Here is a 19,582-nt window from a genome sequence, read left to right as displayed (position 1 = left end):
CAGCGCCGCCCTTCCTTCCCCCTGGGCTCGGGCGGCGGCGCGGCGGCGGGTCCGGGCCGGGCGGGGCCGCGGGCTCCCGGGCGGAGGGCGGAGTGCGGAGTGCTGCAGGGAGGGGACTCCGGGGCGGGGGCTCCAGGGCGGGGGCGCGGGGCCGGGCGGAGGGCGGAGGCCGCGCCGCGCACGCCCAGCCCCACGGCCGCACCGCGCCTCGCGGGACAGGTTGGGCGGGCGGGGCGGCGCCCGGCTCCGGGGAATAATGAGTGTCTGTCAGGCCGTCCCCGGGTGACTGGGCGGGGCGGGGCGGAGGCGGCGCGGGAGGCGAGGGTGGCGGGGGAAGGGCGCAGGGCGGGGTGCGTGTTTGCGCTAGTGACTCGGCCGACCCCTCCGGCGGCTTCCTCCACCCAAGTGGGTGGGGACCCGCCCAGCCCGGGCGGCCGCGGCGGCTCCCTCTCCCCTCCCTGACCCTCCCACCCCGGGTCCCAGCCTCTACTTACCCCGCCAGCCCTGGGAGGCTCGCAGAGCGAGCGGCGCCGGCGTCATGTGACTGCCCGGAGTTGGTGCCAGGAGCCAGAGGGGAGCCAGGAGTGGAGCCGCGCGGAGCCGGGGCCCGAGCTGAAGCGCAGCGCGAGCGCCCGCCGAGCCGAGCCGAGCCGCGCCCGCCGCACGCGCGCCAGTCCCCGTCCCCTGCGGCCGCCAACGCCAACGCCGCCGGGACTGGAGCGCTGACACCACTGCATCCGCGGGTTTCCAGGCAGCCCGGATCCGGGCCTTTATTTCTCGCCTGCAGCGCTCAGCACCGCGCCTCGAAAAGTAAGTCCCCTCTCCCTCACCTTTCCTTCTCGCCCCGACTCCCGCTGCCCCCCTTTTCGGCTCGTCCGGTTTCTTTTTTTTTTTCCCAAGGTGGGGCGCGCAGTGAATGGGTTGGGGTGCAGCGCGGAGGTTGGGGCGCTCCTGGGCTTGGGAAAGTGCAACAGCTCCTGGAAGCCGGGGGTTGGGGTGGAGGAGGAGGCGAGGAGGAGGGGGGCCCCGGGCTCAGCGGTGGAAAGTGTGGGACTGGGGAGAGCCACCGTGCGGATCGGCGGGTGCGGGGAGCGAGGCTGGCGGCGCCCGCCGCGGCCCCAGTTAGGGCGCGGGCGGGGGCTCACCTGTGTGGTCCCCCGACAGCCGCTCGCCCGCCCGCGATTCCCTCCAAAGCCCCAGAAATCTCAGTTCCCTCCGCGTGTGGCAACGTTGTTTGGAGAAAGGTAGCGCAGAGGCCGCGCGCTCCCGCTCCTCCCCCTCCTGGTCCCCCACCCCCCGCGCTCTCCCCCTCCCCCTCCCCGCCCTCCTCCTGCGCCCCCAGCAGCCCCCCTCCTCGGACGGGGCGTGCTGCCGCTCACCCGCCGGCGGAGCAAACTTGGAGCAGCTTCGCGGGCCTTCTGGGAAGAAACTTGGGGCGATTGGGAGTAGAGGCAAACATCCCAGTCTCGGTGCTGGAGCCCAGGAGCTGCCAGGGCGTCTGGATTCCCGAGGGCAGGAGAAAGAGCTGGCCGGGTTTGGAGAGTCCTCCTCCGGTGCAAGGAGAACCTGCCGCAGTGTCTGGAGCAAGGATTGCAGTGTGACTGGAGGCGGAGAACGCCTTAGGCAACTGCCCGCAGTGTTAAGGGACCCGATCCGGGTGGGGACTGAGGGACGGATCCCTGGACCCGCACCCTTGGGACCTACCTTTCCGAGTGGCTTTTTTGGAGATGGCAGACAATACCTGGAATTGTCATAGCTACTTCTTTGCCAGATAAGAGAGAACACTCTACGCTGCTTTAAATTTTACAGCAATATACAGTAATACTAGATGAAGAACGTGTGAATGGGACTTTAAGTCAGGTTAAACGGAAATTGGTAATTGCTCACCGTCTTGTATTTCACTAAAATAAACATTTTACACTGAATTTTTTTTTACTGAGAATGTATTTTTCCATTAATGTCATCGAAGACACTTTAAATGTATTTATATTCTCACAAAAATCTAGTATATGGAGAAAAGTATGAAGTAGTATTCTGACTTCATTTACATTTAGTATCTGTGATTATTAAGCAAAATCAAGTGGGGAATAGGGCAGTTGTTCACTATAGGTTATTCCACAGAACAATTTTGTGCTGTCCTTTTTTGAGTGCTTTATGTATGAATTTGAGGAGCATTTTTAAAAGAGAAATCCATCGGGATGATAATCTGCCTAGCCCAAGAGAAGACTTGCTTCTAGGGAAAAAACAATTTGATAACACTAACATCTTCAAAATTTTGTGAGTTAGTAGTATCTTTAAAAGAGTGGATGAGTTTCTTCTGACTTGAAACATGGAGTATGGGAGTTGCCCTTATTCTGTTAACAGAACCTGAAATGGGATGTTTGATTAATTTTATTTAGCTCCCTAGAGAAACTGATATCTCAATTTCTACAGTCAGTGGGGTTTGCTGCAGAACTGTTAGAAGAAAGCAGCCTAATGTACTGTGGGTGAGGTCAGTGAAGATAGGCTGTAAGGAGCATTCTGTTTGCATGAAGAATGCAAGTATGAAAATCCTAACGTGAGAACAACAAAAGTAACTGCTTAGACCACAGAACCTTGTCAGAGGTAAAACATGACAACATAGCTTTAGAGAGAGCTATTGTTTTTTTCACTGCAAAGTTTCTAAATTAAAACCCAATCTTCTGGTTGCTCTGGACACAGTGATGCCTTTTTTTTCTTCTTTTTTTTTTTTTTTTTTTTTTACCTGTAGTTATGTCTACACACAGATTCTTAAATCTCTGCTATAATAGAAACCTGAGTTAAACAGTACTGGCTAACAAAATAAAGAGAGAAATTAGAAAAGGACTGGTGAGTGGATTTTGCTACCTTAAAAATACCTAAAGGAAAAATAGACATTTTAGGATATCTTATACAAATTGATACTCTATTCTGCAGATTGTATAACAATTTTGGATTAAATGAAATATCAGGAACAGAATCACATTCTCAAAAGGTGGATTTTTGTAGATGTGTGTACATGTAGAACAGATGTGCAGCTGTGTGGAAGTATCTTTGTAACTATGAAGTTGAAAAAGACAGTGAAAATTTGGGGTGACTCTAGATGTCCCACACTCTTCATCTTAGAATTTAGTTCTGTGGCTCAGGGACACTTACAGTTGGTCCCACTTCGGTTATGTGGGATGACCCCAGTGTCAACTGAATTCTCAGCAGCTGTGCTGTGTCTCATTTTCCTCTTGATGCTCTGAGGCTGAACAGTGATCATTACCCTATTACCCTAACCCAGAATTTGATGGTGGCTAGAGACCAGCCATTAGGATGGGGGAGAAAGAGACAAAAGAAATTGGTAGGGAGGCTGGTGTTAATTAGGAAGGTTTCTGCTGCTTGAATATGATAAAATCACATGTTCACTTACGGTGTTTACTGTATGTGGAAGCTCCTATTTGTAAATAGGGCAGGTCCCCTGTATAAAGCTGGTGTTATTTTTCACACCCATAGAACAAACACCTCCACCCCCCTGTTGTTGTCTTAAAAAACTCCAGCTGCTCATGAATATAGGGTCAGGGAGGGCCGGCTAAATGTTTCTCTGTGCTTTCTCTCCAGCACAGCCAGCAGAGCTGTTTCCTGTTCTTTGTTTCAAGGCTGGGGTTTGCGTCATACATTCCAAGTGGCATATGTGTGCTCTTTCCTGTTTCAGGCTGTTTTCTGGTAGATCAGTAGCCCAGACCAGGCCATGGTCCCTGCCCCTAAACTCCCTATCCCCACCCAGGGAGTTATCATGTCTCCACACACTTAGATTGCCTAAGATGCCTGTGTTATGTCATAATGAGAAGTCAGTTAACCTTTTCACATACACCCTTTGCTCCCATGTGTTTATATGGGTGAATAAATACTTTTACCTTTTTTAGTTTATCATTGCCAACTTGTGATTTTAAGACATGTGTGTGCGTGTTGGCTAGAAATCTAGAGGAGGCTGTTTTGTTTGTTTGTTTTTCATTCTTGTTTTGAGATAGGCATTTTGCCCTGAAGCTGTCAATTTTGGATGGGGTTACCACCTTACAGTTTAGAAGATCTAGCATGATCTGAGGGATGTGGCTCACCCTTGCATTTAACACAGGACACTCAAGGCACAGGAGGCTTCATGGGTTGGAGAACTCAAGCAGTCTTGGCAGCTTGGACTGACTTGGAAGTCTTGCTTATGTTTTAAGGGAGAAATCTTCTATTGAAGCAAAACATAAGATGTATTGAGAGTACTACAGGATTATTTCTTTTTAAGGCAAAGATTTTACTGTATGCTACATCTGATTTCCAAACTGTTCTAAGAATAAAAGGCTCAAAGAAAAGGAGAACTGGAATAAGTTCATTTAATGATAGTTTGGAAATTTTTAACCTTATATTTTGAAGACAGAAGGAGAATGCTCTTGTTTTTATTGTTTTACAGTAACAACTTTCTCATAATCCCCTCCCCCCCCCCCTTTTTTTGGGTATATTCTGTCAGTTGTGAGTTTGCAAATTTCTGGGTTAACCATTTAAAACCTACTTTAACAAACTATGTTTCTCTTGGTTCTCCAGAAATGAAATTTTAAAAGCAAGGTTGGAAAAGAAAACTTTTGACAAGTTTCCCCCTTAAATGTCTTATTTGGGGATTTTCTCTAAAATCTAAAGGAATTATCTGCAGTGTTCTCTAATGGAATTAATGGAAAGAGTTGCTGAGGAAGCACATCAGGCCCTACCTATTCTTCCCCAAATCGGTAATAATAATAATCATGCTTTGGCTTTAACATCTCTTCCCATCACGCTTTTCTTTGATAGATAAAAGGGAAATGCACAATATGCTATTAAAGTTACTAGGGTCAAATAGTAGGATATTGACAACCTTCCAAGAAAAAAGGTGGGAGTTTGGAAAGTTTCAATAAGATTTTTCCTTTCTTCTTTGGAGGAAGCAAACTTGAAATACTAAGCTGCTTGTAGGACAAGAGGCCTTTAAACTAAATTCATAAGTAACCCAAATTGAAGTAAGTTTTTTGGTTTTAGTTCCAAAGTTGTGAACAAAATTCAACTAGATTTGGTAGACTGAGTCTTTATTTGGCTTACCCCAAATCATTCTTTCCTCCCTATTTGTTGGGAGAGGGAGGTGGTTAATAGAGATGCTTAGGATCTAATATATTCTGTCAGGAAAAATTCTGCAAGCTTTTAAATGTAAGCTAAACAGTTGGGAAAAATTGTACCAGTCTGATAGTTATTATAATTACCAAAAAAGTGAGGGCGGTGAACACAATAGTTTCATCTCTAAACCATGTAAATCATTTATCTCCATCGCCCCCCCTTTTTAGATACTTGCCTTCTTAATTTGTCCAAATCAACATTTCTGCTATAAAATGAACAGGTTTCTTAAGTGGTTCTTACTCTCTGTTTTCACACCCAGTTATGTTTTAAGAAAAATAAATACAGGCAACCTCATCCTTTAAGTATCAGGAATTATATTATTCTGGAAATTGGGTTTCTTTCTGAAGTGCTTCAGTTATCATTGGTTATAGCTTAAAAAAAAAATCCTAGAGACATAAAACAATTGATATCTGGTTTGCTAATATGTAGTATTCCAGCCAAAACTTCTGATGGAGTGAGTTGGAAGGGAAGAATTATGATAGCTTTTAGCATTCTCATTTTCAAGCCTGATCTGTCCCTTTCTTAGACCCCGTTTCTCATCTGAAGCAGTAATGCCAGAGCTCGAGACAGGAAACCAGACAGCAGTCTGCCCTGATAAGAGAGGGCATTGTCTAAGGAAGGTAGCCCTGCTTTCCCCCCTTCAATTCTCCTTCCTTGAAATTTAGTAGTAATAAGAGACACAATGCTGTAGACACAGTTTCTGAACCAGAACTAGGACTGTTTTTTCCCACAGCAAATATATGTATGTATATACATATAAACACATACACACACATACATATATATATATATATACACACACACACATATATATGTATGTCTATGTATATCCTTTTAACTGGCTCTGTGCTCTTTCTGGAATGTCACCATAGTTAATGGCACATTCGAAAAAATTATCAGTATATTTTGTATCTATGGGTCAGAGTATTTAATAGTAAGTTTCTTTCTCTAGCAAAGCAGGTTCCTAGAGCTATTGGAAACTCATTCCTTTGTGTTGGCAGGCCGAATACATTATCACTTCCCCCATCTCATTATTAAGGGGAGCTGGAGACTGAATGTAGTAAGCTAAGTGGCCCTTCAGCCCATGCATTCCGTGTAACCCTGGGTCTAGCTCTTACCCTCTTCCCGGAAGGGGGTGCCTCCTGAGACAGCCCCCTTCCAAGAGGACGCTGAAGGAGCCCAGCTTAACCTGGGACATGCTTAAGATGGTTGCCAATCTCTAGAAGGCCTGGGGCTCTCCAGGGATGGCCTGGAGCTAGTCTCAACCCAGATCAGTGGAGTTTGGTCAAATCGAGCCAGAAGAGGTTCTGCAGACACTGAGGTCAGCGCCTTCTACCCTGGAGAGCGACCTGTGATCCATGTGGGGTTTTTCTCCTTTGTCCCATATGCTCTTCATTCTAACTACTGTTCTCTGAGTCTAATCACTGAAATCCTCTCTTCTGTTTGTTCTTGCACTTTACACCCTGGTACCTTCCAAAGCTTTGCACCCCCCAAACCGCTAACATTAGGAAGTTCAAGTTCCTGTTCCACTTAGTTCTCCAGACAAGGGTGTTTTGTCTCCCAAGCCTCCTGAGTAAAGTTTTCACATTTACTTTGCGTTTCAGGTTTTAGAAGGTGATTTTAAGGCTAGCTGCACTGGCCCCTGGGCAAATTTTCCTTGTGTGACCCCTGGTGTACAGTCACTCTGAGGTCCTTGCCCTTCATTTTATCCTAGCATGTAAGAAGGGTAGTTTGACATCCATTCATGTATTCATCTCACAAGTATTTATTGAGCACCTACTCATTAGAGCTAATCTAAGATTGCAGTCATTTTTCTCAGTTATGCCACAAGATGGAGTAGGTCCAGAGTGATCTAACCTGAAGAGTCGCTTGGAAATCGTAATTGTCCGCTGGAGCCTCCCCATGGCACTGCCTTCCATGGGCCAGTGTGGCACACACGCCCCACGCCCCTGGCCCCAGGGGAGTGCCCCAACTATAAGATGATTCTACTTCAGAGTGAGTCCCAGAGCACAGAGTGGAGCAGAACAGAAAGAGCCGTGGGTCTGCAGCGGACACACTTGGCTTCTTGGCTGCAGCTCCAGCCAGCTCTGTGAATTTGGGCGAGTCTTTTCACCTCTGTTCCTCCATTTCCTCATTTCTAAAATGGGGACGAGGACCTGACCCTTCCACCTTTGTACAGTTATTATGAGGATTTCCGTATTTACTTGGGTGAAGCTGCCAGTTTTTTCTGAACAGTTATGGATGCACTGGCTAGAAAGAATAATCGGCTAATTTGGGGCCTTCAGAATGTGTCTTTTGATGTTGCGTCCGGGCATGCACTGAGACGGGAGGCATCAGGGACCAGTGGGAAGGAGTTGAAGTCACCACTGCTGTAAGTACACTACCCCTGGTTCCAGATCCCCGAATGACAGACCTGTCTGCAGAACTCTCCATCCCACTCTTGATGTGTGTTGACCCCTGCCAGGGAGACAACAAGGTGGAGTGCCAGGTCCACCACCAGCCTTGAAGTCTGACTACTTGGGGTTCGAATCCCAGCTCTACCACTTTACCAGCTGTGTGATCTTGGGCAGATTAATTTACCTCTCTGTTTCGGTGTTATCAGTAAAATGGGAAGGTAGTACCTCCCCACCTCATAGGAATGAAATGACACAGTCCATGTAAAGAACAGCACCCAGTGAGTGCCAGTAGGAAACCTGTGACATCACTGAGCCCCTGCCTTTCCTTGGTCAATAGAAGAGGCTTAAAACAAAACAAACCTAGTGTTTGTTACACACACACACACACACACACACCCCTTGAAGTCGCCTCTCTTGCTGTCATTTTTTTTCCCCTATCTTAGGTTTTAAAACAGAGTAGAGACCTTGACACTAGACTTGTTTAGAAGATTTCTGGGTGGGTAATAAAAAAAATAATTTAAAAAAAAGGATGATGCTGATAAGGTCTCTGGAGGACCCGGAGCAGGCAAGGTTAAAGTTAGGAGCATACCTTTTTTTTGAGGAAGTTTGGTTTAATAGGTTTCCTTTAGGTTAGGTCCCCTTACTCCTATTACTTATTTAAGGGAGGGGGGTTTTTTTGTTTGTTTTATTTAAGGGAGATTTCAAGTGCATTTGAAGGGAAAGGGAAGTGACTGTGGGACTCCTCATACCGGCTCAGTGCTTTTATATTCACTCCTTTGGGCCTGGCAAAAAACTTAGTGGATATTCCTGATCTCCTCTGGGGAGCAGGGAGGGAGCGCCTCTAAGGAGGTGTAAAGCACTCCTGTCCTCAGGTGCCGCCAGTCCGGGTGGTGGTCCTGGGCAGACCATTTGTAAAGCAGAAAGGCCCAGCCTATCTAGGTAAGAAGAGGTGGCCTCAGATTGGTCAGGGAGCAATCAGCTGGCTGCGCCAAGCGGCGAGGGCCTTGAGCTGGTCTTTGAAGAATTAGGAGGATTTAGATAAGCCGGAAGGGGACGGGCATTCCACCCTGGTTGCCCAGCGTCAGGGCCGAAAATGAACAAAGGCGGAGTGGGGAGGCGGGGAACAGGGCAGCCAGCATGGAGGGCGCCTGGTGGAGCTGGGGCAGCTGGTAGGAGAGGGGACGCCGAGCATGGTGCTTGAACTGACTCTGCAAGCCCTGGGGGTCCCGTCGGAGGAAGGTTTGGGAGCTTGGGAAAGACCAGCTGAGAAGAGGGCTTTGAGAAATGTAGGTGGCAGGGGCGTCAGGATGGATTCTCCATCCTGGATTAGACTAGTGGAGGTGAGACCCCAGTAGCACACTCTTGAGGTACTGAGGGCCTGGCCCCCTGGTGGCAGCAGTAGGTGTGCAGAGAAGAGTCGGGGAGGAAGGCTTAAAAGAGGACCTCTAGGTTTCCATGGTGAGTGACGAGAAGATAAGGCAAATGGGGGAGGGGAGCAAGGAGGAGGAGGGTTTCCATCTGGGACGGGTTGAATTCTCTTACATAGCACTGGTGCAAAACGCTTTTTTGTTTGTTTACTTTTGAAGGAAGAGGGCAGTATTAGCTCAGTTCCACATCCAGAGGTTCTGTGGCTCTGAAATAAACGCTTAATGGAGCATCCTCGGGAGCTGGGGGAAATACCACCACTTCTTTCTGGTTATTTGCAAGGTTCCAGCCATCTCCGCTCAGGCTGGAATTTCCAGGAACTGTCAGCTGACCTGAGCCAATTGGTCCCTCCCAGGGCCACCCACCCCACCCCGGCAGGGCGGGGCCCCATGGGTGGAGGCCCTTTAGGGTGGAGTTGGGTGGGTCTCCAGCGATAGGGCACCCAGCGGAGAGACAGCGGCAGTGGCCTCACGCAGCCCTTCTGGGTCTGATTATATAACACTTCACAGAAGAAAACTGAGGGCTGAGGCAGATCTTGTAAGACGTGTACACAGCAGGAGTACACATTAGAGGTGCTTTTCAATTGAGTTGAGGTTGCTCGCCCTTAAAACTAAATTACAAAATTGTGCGAGAGCGTGAAGGACGAGACTGAGTCTGTAACCTCAGTAGGGAAAATGATGAGTGTTCGCTAAAATTTCTCTAAGAAAGATGTTGTAGGCCACTAACTAGGTGGCATTGAACTTGAGAGTTTACTAAAGGGTATGGGCTTGGGTCTCCCCTCCCCCACCCCTGCTCTGCTGGGCTCCAGCTGGAAATGTGTAGGGAGGTTGCTTGGTTGTTACCTTTGCACCTGTCCTTATTTACATGCAAAGGCAATTGCTTCACTTGGTCTTTCCGAAGTACAGGGTGTGGGCAGAATCTTATCTGAAGCCATGTCCTGTTTGGACAAGTCAGACTGCCTTGGCAACTCTCCATAGGGTGGAGCAGATGGGCGGATGCAGGAAAGTAAAGTTGGGTGGCTTGTTAGCCGAGAGGGGAGAGGGCGGATTGTTTGCTCATGGGTCATTACAGTTAATCTGAAACTAAGTAATTAACTCCTTCCCCATTTACAAAACATTTTCATGTAAAATAACGAATTTATGAGGGGCAAAGATTCAGAAGTGTTCCATGGAGTTTTTCCTTTCGCACCAGCAATAGAAGACTGAGCTAGGAGACAGATCACCGAGTGACATGAAAACGAGACGCCTTTCCAGGTAGGTGCCAGCATTTGGCTGTCCTGAAAGGAGGCTCTGACTTAGAAATGCCTGCTTACATCTGTTGTGTGGCCTCTTGTATTTCTGGCCGGAGCAGCTGCCTTTAAATATTCAACTCCTGGGAGCTCTTGGAAGAGTTTGGGTACAAAAGTAAAGAAAGAAAATTTCTTTGGAAAGGAAGTTTAGCTACAGGGATGTTGCCTGCCTGCCCTGGTCCTCCTCCTGACCAAGAATTACACACACACACACATTTTTTGTTTGTTTGTTTTAACTCTTTTCTTAATTTTTTTCCCTGAAGTTCCTTTGGGGAGTAAGGGGTGAGGGAAGGCAACATGCTTCCCTTCTTTAACATCCAAACACTTGGGAGAATTGAAAGGGGCGCTTACAGACGGTGTGTTGGTTTGACCATCCTGTTTTTCTCCTTACACCTGGGTGAGGTCGGCTAGGAAACAGATTAGCTTTGAGAGAGGCAGGTAATCTTGAGCCTTAGGGTCAGGCTGCGCTGGGGGAGAAGAATACAGGGAACCTTTGAGTGCATTAAACAGGAGATGAGAAGGGACAATGTCAGAAGCAAATCCTGATATATCACCAAGAAATTGACTTGAGATGCACACATTCCCCCTCCAGACCCCGCTCCGTCCCCCGCCTCACACCTCTCTCTCTGTGTGTCATGCTTCTAAGGAAGGGGCAGTTATTTATAAGGTTGTTTCTGTAATAAAATGAGCTGTAGCTTCAAGACAAGCTACTTTCAAAGGAGGCTGGCAACATAACCTCCTCTTACATTAAGGCCTGTCTGTATTTCTAAGCTCTGCGGCTTATTTGTACCCTCATAAAGCAATTGTCGAGTAGGCCTCTTGGAGGGCTGAAAAGGAGATGAAACTATATTGCTTGTGAAACTTCATGTAAGTGATTCACCAAAGCTTTTTAAGACATAAACATGTGGTTGTGCACTTTGGCAAAATTCTGAGCCTTCTTTTGACATCTGAAAAGTCAGAAGTATAAGTAGAGAGAGTGTGATGGGAAATCTGTTTCTTCCTTTTGGAGGAAAATTCAGTTGTATTGGCCCTTCCCAGCAAAATAACACGGTTGGGGGAAGATGACATTTGTTCCAGTGATGGAAGATTATTTTGGCAATGGTGATGTTCCTATATTTTTGCTTTTAAGGCACCTTGATAACTTAGAAGCTTTTTTAAACCAGTTTTGCCACTTTTTTCCCCCTTGTAAATGCAGTTGTATTATCCTGGTATTGCTAGCTTAGAATGTATGTTTCCTAAGCTAGTTAAACACAACTAAGATGTAAATGTGTTAATGTTTGGGAAATAGTTGTAAGAAAAAACAGAACCATTTTGGGGGGCCTTCTCACCTCTGTGATAAGAATTCCTGAGCCTAGTTAAAACCCCACTACGTTTAAAGACCTTGATGTTGGCAAACTCAATTTACCGCCTCTGTCCTAGTCTTTATACTTGTTTTAGTGCGCCACCTAATGGTTCTACTTGGGACTGCTGTCAGGGTTGTGTAGTAATAGTTCTACAGCCTTTGTAGTTTACTCAGCATTCTTTTAACATGATGGTAAATAGCCCCAGAGCACTGAGTCGCCCACGCGTTAACAAAAGCCACTAAGTTTAGGAACCCCAGTTCTTCCAGTGCGTGAGTTACTTCCCAGTTATATGGAAGGCCCTTTGGAGACACTGCGGTCACTCTTTTCTGATTCTAGATCAGAACCCAAAGACAAGGTCAATGCTCATGGCAAAAAGTGGTCTGTTCAGAGACAGAAACAGTAGGTACAGAGTCTAGACGTTTTCTGCAATAAATAAACAAAAGCCTGATTTGTGTTAATGTATTTGATTCCCTTTCTAAATTTGGTTTCTTTCTAGCTTAGCTTCCGTCTTATTTTTATTAAAAGTTTTAATTATAGAATTAATAAATTTAAAAACGGGCACACAGGTGTGTATAAAGCTGCTGCCCCACCCCTCCCAAGAAGCTCTTGTTAAGTAAGGGTTAGGGTGTGTCTTTTTCTTTTCTTTTTTTTTCACCACATGACCTCCTCATTCCATATTGTGTGACTATCACTGAAAGTATAATCAGTCATTTTAGAAGCTACCAAATGGAGAGCAAAGTGCTGTTAAGCATGTGAGTGGACAGTGAGTTTGGTTCTGTTCATAGTGATATTTGAATTTTGCACAGACTTTTTATTGTCCGGTGATGCATTATTTAGTTAGGAGTTTCAAAATGAGGTATTCTCAATTGTATCTTGCTTCTTCATTTATTAATTCTAATACTTGTGTATGAGAAATATCCCTTCATCAGTGATTGAGTTACTCTTTGAGGTACAGTTCTGAACAAATAAACATACCTTTACAATTTTTTTAATAAAAATGAATCAGGTTTTGTTAGAAGGGATGCTTTATGTTAGATGATTTTTTCTCATAAGTCTTTCAAAGCACTGATTTCCCTAAATTTAGATAAAACACAAAAATTAAAGAATGAAAGTAATTTAAATAATGTCTTAAAATGACCCAAGCTATAGCAGGTTAATGTGTAATTCATTTCTAAATGGGTTCAGTACTTATTGCTATAGGCATTTGAAAAAGTTATTGAAGGCTTTATGAGCTAAATGATGGTATTAAAATTTGAACCAAAATGAGCTACAGAGCCCATCATCTTAATTCCACTGTGCTGCTCCTGCTTGTAGGAAAGGAGTCCAGGTAAGGCAAGGTATGGAGATGCTAGGAAGCTATTGCGATGGTACAGCAGTCAAGTGACAAGACCCTATGTAAGATCTCATACAGGATGTAGGCAGCTATTACCTTTGAAACTGAATTTAGTCTGAGTTTTTTAAGGGTGGAGGGGATTGACCTCTAAGGCTAGGTGTATGTTAGCAAAGAGACAAGTACCTGGCATTTCCGAAATCGGAACCAACAAATTTAGTGCTGTTTGTACAGTATATAGATCCAAAAATTGTGTGCATATTCAGTGATATAAACGACTTAAGAGGGCAAAAAGAGTTTTTTTGTTTTGTTTTAATCTCATTTGAGTTTTTCCAAAACCTTGAAGGTAATTGTTTTAGGAAGTAGGCAAAGGAGGTGTCCTCTGCATTTTACATGTGAAAAAGGGTCTCCCTCCTCCTCTCCCTCATGTCAGGGGTCAGGTGCAGATCTCCTGCTTGAGTCTACAGATCAGGACTCTTTTCCTTACACTCCTGAGAATGTGAGTACTTTTGTTTAGAAGGATTTGCAGCAAGATACTGTCTAGTGGAGTGGATGAATCTGTAAGAGTAAATTAAATTTAAAAGGCTTGGGGGAGGATGACCAGCTGTGGGTCGAGGCTGCTGAATTATCTGACCTCATTGATATAAGGGGGCTATCTCACGTCTTTTGTTTACGGTCCGCTGTAGGGCCCTGGACAGCAATTCTTAGAACCATATCCATCTGTACAGCTGCTAGCCTGGGAACTGGTTAATAATAGATCCAAAGACACAAAAGGGGTTTTCATCCTTCACTATGAAATCATCCATTTTTCACTGGCTGTGAGGTTTGTTCTTGCTGGGATACAGAAGAGGGTGGTAGCACCATTGATTTGAGCAGCCTGGTATCAAATTGTGTTCACAGATTATAATACGTCCTGTGATGTAGGAAAATATAATTTTGAAGTCAGGGCCTTATGTTGAGTTAATGATGATATTCACGTGTTGTCACAAGACCCAGGACAGTCTTTCTTCAGCAAAGCAGTGAAGCACAAGAACTACACAGTATTACTTTTATAATTGGGTGTGATGATATCTTAGTTTAACCCATAGAGCATGGACACCGCTGGCTACAGAATCGCTATCATGGAGGTGGGGATGGGATGTTTACATACTGAAATACAGGAAGTAGTCTAAACCAGGGATTTCTATACCTTTTTCTGGTAGAACTCAATCTAGAACTTGTTTACGTTCCCACCCAAACCAAAGTAATACATAAAGACCTCACTTCTAACCAAATTTGCATAGGAGGTGCCTGAAGAAAGTTGTTGATGATCTGGGTAGTATGTGGGCGGTGATCCTATAATGTATGAAATGCAGTTAAATGTTCAGCAGACTGAATATTTTGTCTTGTGAGGAAGCGATTATTTGATGTATTTTAGTGCCAGAAGTGGACAGTGTAGAACACAGGAGGAAAGGGATAACACAAGCATAACAAAAGAAGAAGAGAAAGATCCAACAGAATCAAGATGGACATTTTCTTTACATTAGGCTAAAGATTGTCTTATTTCCTTATGAGGAGAAATTGGAGTAAATACAAGGTAATAGTCTTCATATAAAAAAAGTACTTAGAGGGCTTCCCTGGTGGCGCAGTGGTTGAGAGTCCGCCTGCCGATGCAGGGGACACGGGTTCATGCCCCGGTCCGGGAGGATCCCACATGCTGCGGAGCGGCTGGGCCTGTGAGCCATGGCCGCTGAGCCTGCGTGTCTGGAGCCTGTGCTCCGCAGCGGGAGGCCACAGCGGTGGGAGGCCCGCCTACCGCAAAAAAAAAAGTACTTAGAAAACCACAAGCAGGGACCGGGAACTCAGGACCTGAATTTAGGCATTTCTCAAAAGAAGAAATGTAGGGAATTCCCTGGTGGTCCCGTGGTTAGGACTCTGTGCTTCCACCGCAGGGGGTGCCAGTTCGATCCCAAAAAAATCAACTTGTAAAAGAAGAAATGTAAATGGTAAATAAAAATGAAAAAGACTCAGCTTCAATAATTAAATCAAGAGACTAAAAATCGTTTGTCATTTTGATATTAACAAATTAGCAAAGTTTTAATTTTTATAGAGTATCTTTGCTGGATGATACAGCAAATGCTTTGGTAAAAGTACATGCTTCTCACTCTAGAATTCCCCTTCATAAAATTTATCCTAAAAATTAAGGATGCACAGGAGGATGTAAGTATAAAAGTGCTCATTGCTATCTGTAATGGTGAAAATTTAGAAGCAACTCAAGTGCCCAACAAGAGGAATTTTTAAAAATCTGATTGGGGACTTCCCTGGCGGTCCAGTGGTTAAGACTCTGTGCTTCCTCTACAGGGGGCCTGGGTTTCATCCCTGGTCGGGGAACTAAGATCCCACAAGCCGCAAATATCTGATCGGTTCACACAGTGGCACACTGAACTTGATGGTATGGAACCGCACTTACTGAAAAAGAAACATTTTCCCAGTAAACTGTTAGGTGAAATTATGGGTACTATGTAGTATGCATATTACAATCCACTTAAAAAGAGAGTTTGGAGGGATAAAGACAGATATTCACGATGGTTGGTTCTAAGTTGTCTTTTTGCCTGCCTTGTTTTTTCCTGATTTTTCTGTAACAAAAGGGGGAAAGGAAAGGTGTTTAACATTCATATATAATGTTAACTTCTATTGAGCTGCACAGTAATCTTTTTTTTTTTTTTTTTTTTTACTTTCTCTGAACCCTTAGTTCTAATTAATTTATTTATTTTGGCTGTGTTGCATCTTCGTTTCTGTGCAAGGGCTTTCTCTAGTTGTGGCAAGCGGGGGCCACTCTGCATCGCGGTGCGTGGGCCTCTCACTATGGCAGCCTCTCTTGTTGCGGAGCACAGGCTCCAGACGCGCAGGCTCAGGAGTTGTGGCTCACGGGCCTAGTTGCTCCGCAGCATGTGGGATCCTCCCAGACCAGGGCTCGAACCCGTGTCCCCTGCATCAGCAGGCAGATTCTCAACCACTGCGCCACCAGGGAAGCCCTGCACAGTAATCTTGAACAAGCGTGGCTGCTCAGAAGAGGCTGTACCTATTGTTCCTGAAACATCAGGGTTTATGTATTTGAGTTAGAAATGCCCGTTGGCTCTCACCCGGTTATGACCATGGAGTCTGGTTTTAATTACATAAAATGGCATCTTTCATAGGTAAGGGAAACAAATTCCAACCATTCCGGGGGCAGGGGAGGGGAAGGAGCAGAGAGGGGGGAGGGGTGGGGAATATTATATATATATTTCTTCTACTGATTTATATTGAAAGTAACCTTGGGATTTAGAGAGACACTTTGTTTTGTTTTCTAGGCCAAACACCAGAGCACCCTAGAAAGCATAATTAAAAGAATGCTCATGTTTGACCCAGTCCCTGTCAAGCAAGAGGCCATGGATCCTGTCTCGGTGGTAAGTTTTCCAAAACCAAACACCTCTTCTTACTTATTCCAAGTGGTAATAACTCTACTGTGTGTTGTGTTATTCCTTAAAGCCACTCGTTACTTGACAGGCATTTGATGGCAAACTTTTCTGAAAGCCCCTGGTAGTAAGTGAGGTAAATACCCTCCTAGCAACTGTGCCCCATTTAATAACTGGGATCCATGTTTCCTTAAGCCCTGTGCCCCAAAGCCCCACCTGCCCCCAAGATGTGATCAGCGCAGAACTTGGGCCACAGGAGCATCTGCTCACAATAGAAGTAGTTTTACAAAACCCCCTCAGTTACCAGTTTTTTAGTTTGAGTTCTCAGGATTATTGGTTTTGGCAAGAATAAGTTTAGCCAGATTAATTTTTTAAAATTAACGTGTATTTAGGGACATTAAAAAAAAACGGGTATGCAATGTTTATCATGATTAGGAAGCAGTTTCCAAATGTACCTACAAGAAATCTGCATCAAGAACGAGTTTACCCATAGTTCAAAAAGAGTCATGTACCGCAGTGTTCATTGCAGCTCTGTTTACAATAGCCAGGACATGGAAGCAACCTAAATGTCCATCGACAGATGAATGGATAAAGAAGATGTGGCACATATATACACAACGGAATATTACTCAGCCATAAAAAGAAACGAAATTGAGTTATTTGTAGTGAGGTGGGTGGACCTAGAGTCTGTCATACAGAGTGAAGTAAGTCAGAAAGAGAAAAACAAATACCGTATGCTAACACATATATGGAATCTAAAAAAAAATGGTTCTGAAGAACCTAGGGGCAGGACAGGAATAAAGACACAGATGTAGAGAACGGACTTGAGGACACGAGGAGGGGGAAGGTAAGCTGGGATGAAGTGAGAGAGTGGCATGGACATATATACACTACCAAACGTAAAACAGATAGCTAGTGGGAAGCAGCCGCATAGCACAGGGAGATCAGCTCGGTGCTTTGTGACCACCTAGAGGGGTGGCATAGGGAGGGTGGGAGGGAGATGCAAGAGGGAGGAGATATGGGGATATATGTATATATATAGCTGATTCACTTTGTTATACAGCAGTAACTAACACACCATTGTAAAGCAATTATACTCCAATAAAGATGTTAAAAAAAAAGAAGCGTTTACTTAGAGGTGTTTTTCACTTGAAATCACCACCCAGACTATATAGAAGAGTTTCTTAAACATGTTTGTGAATGTCGTTTTTTTAAATACTGGAAGAAAAAGAAGTACTCCATTTTATCTCATGTAGTGTTTAGGCTGTCCTTCAAGGAACTGATTAAAAAGATGAAAACTGGGGGAGGGGGGGAACTCCTTGGTCCTTTTGCATGTAAAAATATATTAAGAATAAAGTGATTTGCTTAAACTTCTAGCAGCCATATGGAGCTGTGACTGGGGAGAAGCTAGGGAAAGAATGAACTTGACCCTGAGGATGGAATTTCGTATCACTCAGAAGAGTCTGTGACTGGGAGGGAATTACGTTCACTGTTTTTTTCAACACATTAGTGCTAAGCTAGCCCCTCCTGTGAGCCAGGCCCCTCTACATGCTTCTCGGCCACCAGGGAACAAGTAATTAGTCCAGGTGTTTATAGAGGTGCAACATCAGTGCTGTGGAGGTGGGACATGGGTGACAACAGAAAGGTGTCCGACTGCAAAACAGGGAGTGGTTGAGACTTGAGGAGATCTAGTTTAGTGAATATAACAAGGCCACGCTTCCAATTCTGTCCTGCTCTTTTCTTCCATGGGCTTGGAAAATACTCACAAGGGGAAAAACTTGGCCTGAGTTGTGTATCTGAAGGTTGGTAATGACACGCTTGCAAAAATTAGATCATCCTTATGCACTGGCTGTGGAGGTTCCTGCCAAAACTGTTTATACAAGACACAGGGGTCACTCCGAGGCCCTTGGAACTGAGTTGCCATGGAGATTACTGTGCCAGTGAAGTGTTTACCACTGTGTACAGTGAAAAGTTAAGTCAGGAAATAACATTCACCTTCCTGCATGATAACTGGATAACTGCGTGTCTGAATATGATAATAACAGAGCAATAAGAACTATATTAATCAAAACACTAAATTGACTTCTAATGTTACTCGTTTGGTCATCAACCCCTTCTCCCAACTGCTGCATGATCATATTGGAGGAATATTAAGTTATACAATTTCCCCATTAATTATATCCTTGAAATATGAATAGGTTTTTAGTACTGAAGAATATGATTAATTTGATAAATGACGCAGGACCATCAGTGATGCATTTTGTAATCAGGCATGGGAATGTGTCACAAGAGCCTAATTTAAAGCTAAAATGAAGTTGGCACAATACAGTTAAGTGCAAGGAAATACACTTTGCCGAAAAAATGGAAATAAGATTAGTTTGAAGTAACGGTTATACTTGTAATGCTGGAACTTATATTAATATATGGAGTTAAAATATGTAGAAGTATTTTTGCAATTAATGGTCTTTTTCTCCTTCATGCTCTGGTTTTCAATTTCTACAGATGCTTATAGGATTTAATTACATTGTCTCAACCAAAAGATAGTTTCAGTCCTTATAATAAAGTTTCTTTTTCTTAATTCAGCAAAGCCTCAGTTAACTAAGACATTTGGGGAGTAGGGCATTGTGATTATTTTACATAACAAAATTAAAAGCTTTTGTTTCCACTCTTAAATCTTCAGATTTTATCTTTCCTGCCTTCATAGGTGGAGTATATGAAACCTGATTTATTGTGCCTTTTTTCCTTTTTAATTCTGCCTTTGATCTGAAGGTTGAGGTCTTTGTTTATTCAAGTCAATGTTCTAAACATTAAGCCGTAGACATGTGTAAGATTCTTTTTGTTTTAATTCCACATATGCATAAAAATATTTTACAGTGACTTATTCCCCTCCCCCACTCCTTTTTCTTAAAAAGTGAGAAGAGCAGAAGCAATCTGCCTATTTGGTATTTTGCTATAGTTTATAGAAAGTGAGGAAATGTCATTTTTCTCTTGCTGAAGTATAAGCCTTCATACTTCCCACTAAACCTTGTGCCCTGAGGCACATTAGACTTTGGATTGTTGATCCTGTTAAGATTTGCAAGAATGGGGGGCAGAGTACACCCGCCTCTGCCGTGGATCTCTGTTACTTACCGTCAGTGCGATGCTGGCAAAACCAGCAGCTCCCTGAGCCTCCCATTGTTTTTCCTTATTTGTGAAATTGGAGA

At 44.6% G+C, this 19,582-nt stretch overlaps 1 protein-coding gene across 3 annotated transcripts in view; it reads left to right on the top strand.

Moving 5' to 3' along the window:
* The first annotated feature begins 343 nt into the window (after positions 1 to 343).
* KLF3 (KLF transcription factor 3) overlaps positions 344 to 19,582 on the top strand; it is a 36,873-nt gene continuing 17,634 nt past the window's right edge. The window contains exons 1-3 of one of the 3 annotated variants that reach the window (XM_060111200.1): positions 344 to 810; positions 10,176 to 10,237; positions 16,275 to 16,370. In XM_060111200.1, the coding sequence (XP_059967183.1) occupies positions 16,314 to 16,370 (57 nt within the window). In that variant the 5' untranslated portion in view covers positions 344 to 810; positions 10,176 to 10,237; positions 16,275 to 16,313. Of the gene's footprint in view, positions 811 to 10,175; positions 10,238 to 15,305; positions 15,377 to 16,274; positions 16,371 to 19,582 lie in introns of those variants that run through there. The other 2 variants (XM_060111193.1, XM_060111183.1) reach the window with 2 other exon arrangements.

The sequence above is a fragment of the Mesoplodon densirostris genome, chromosome 1 (assembly GCF_025265405.1).
Source record: "Mesoplodon densirostris isolate mMesDen1 chromosome 1, mMesDen1 primary haplotype, whole genome shotgun sequence".
Taxonomy (NCBI): domain Eukaryota; kingdom Metazoa; phylum Chordata; class Mammalia; order Artiodactyla; family Ziphiidae; genus Mesoplodon; species Mesoplodon densirostris.
The sequence above is the reverse complement of the archived record's forward strand: the minus strand, read 5'-3'. Positions and strand labels throughout refer to the sequence as shown.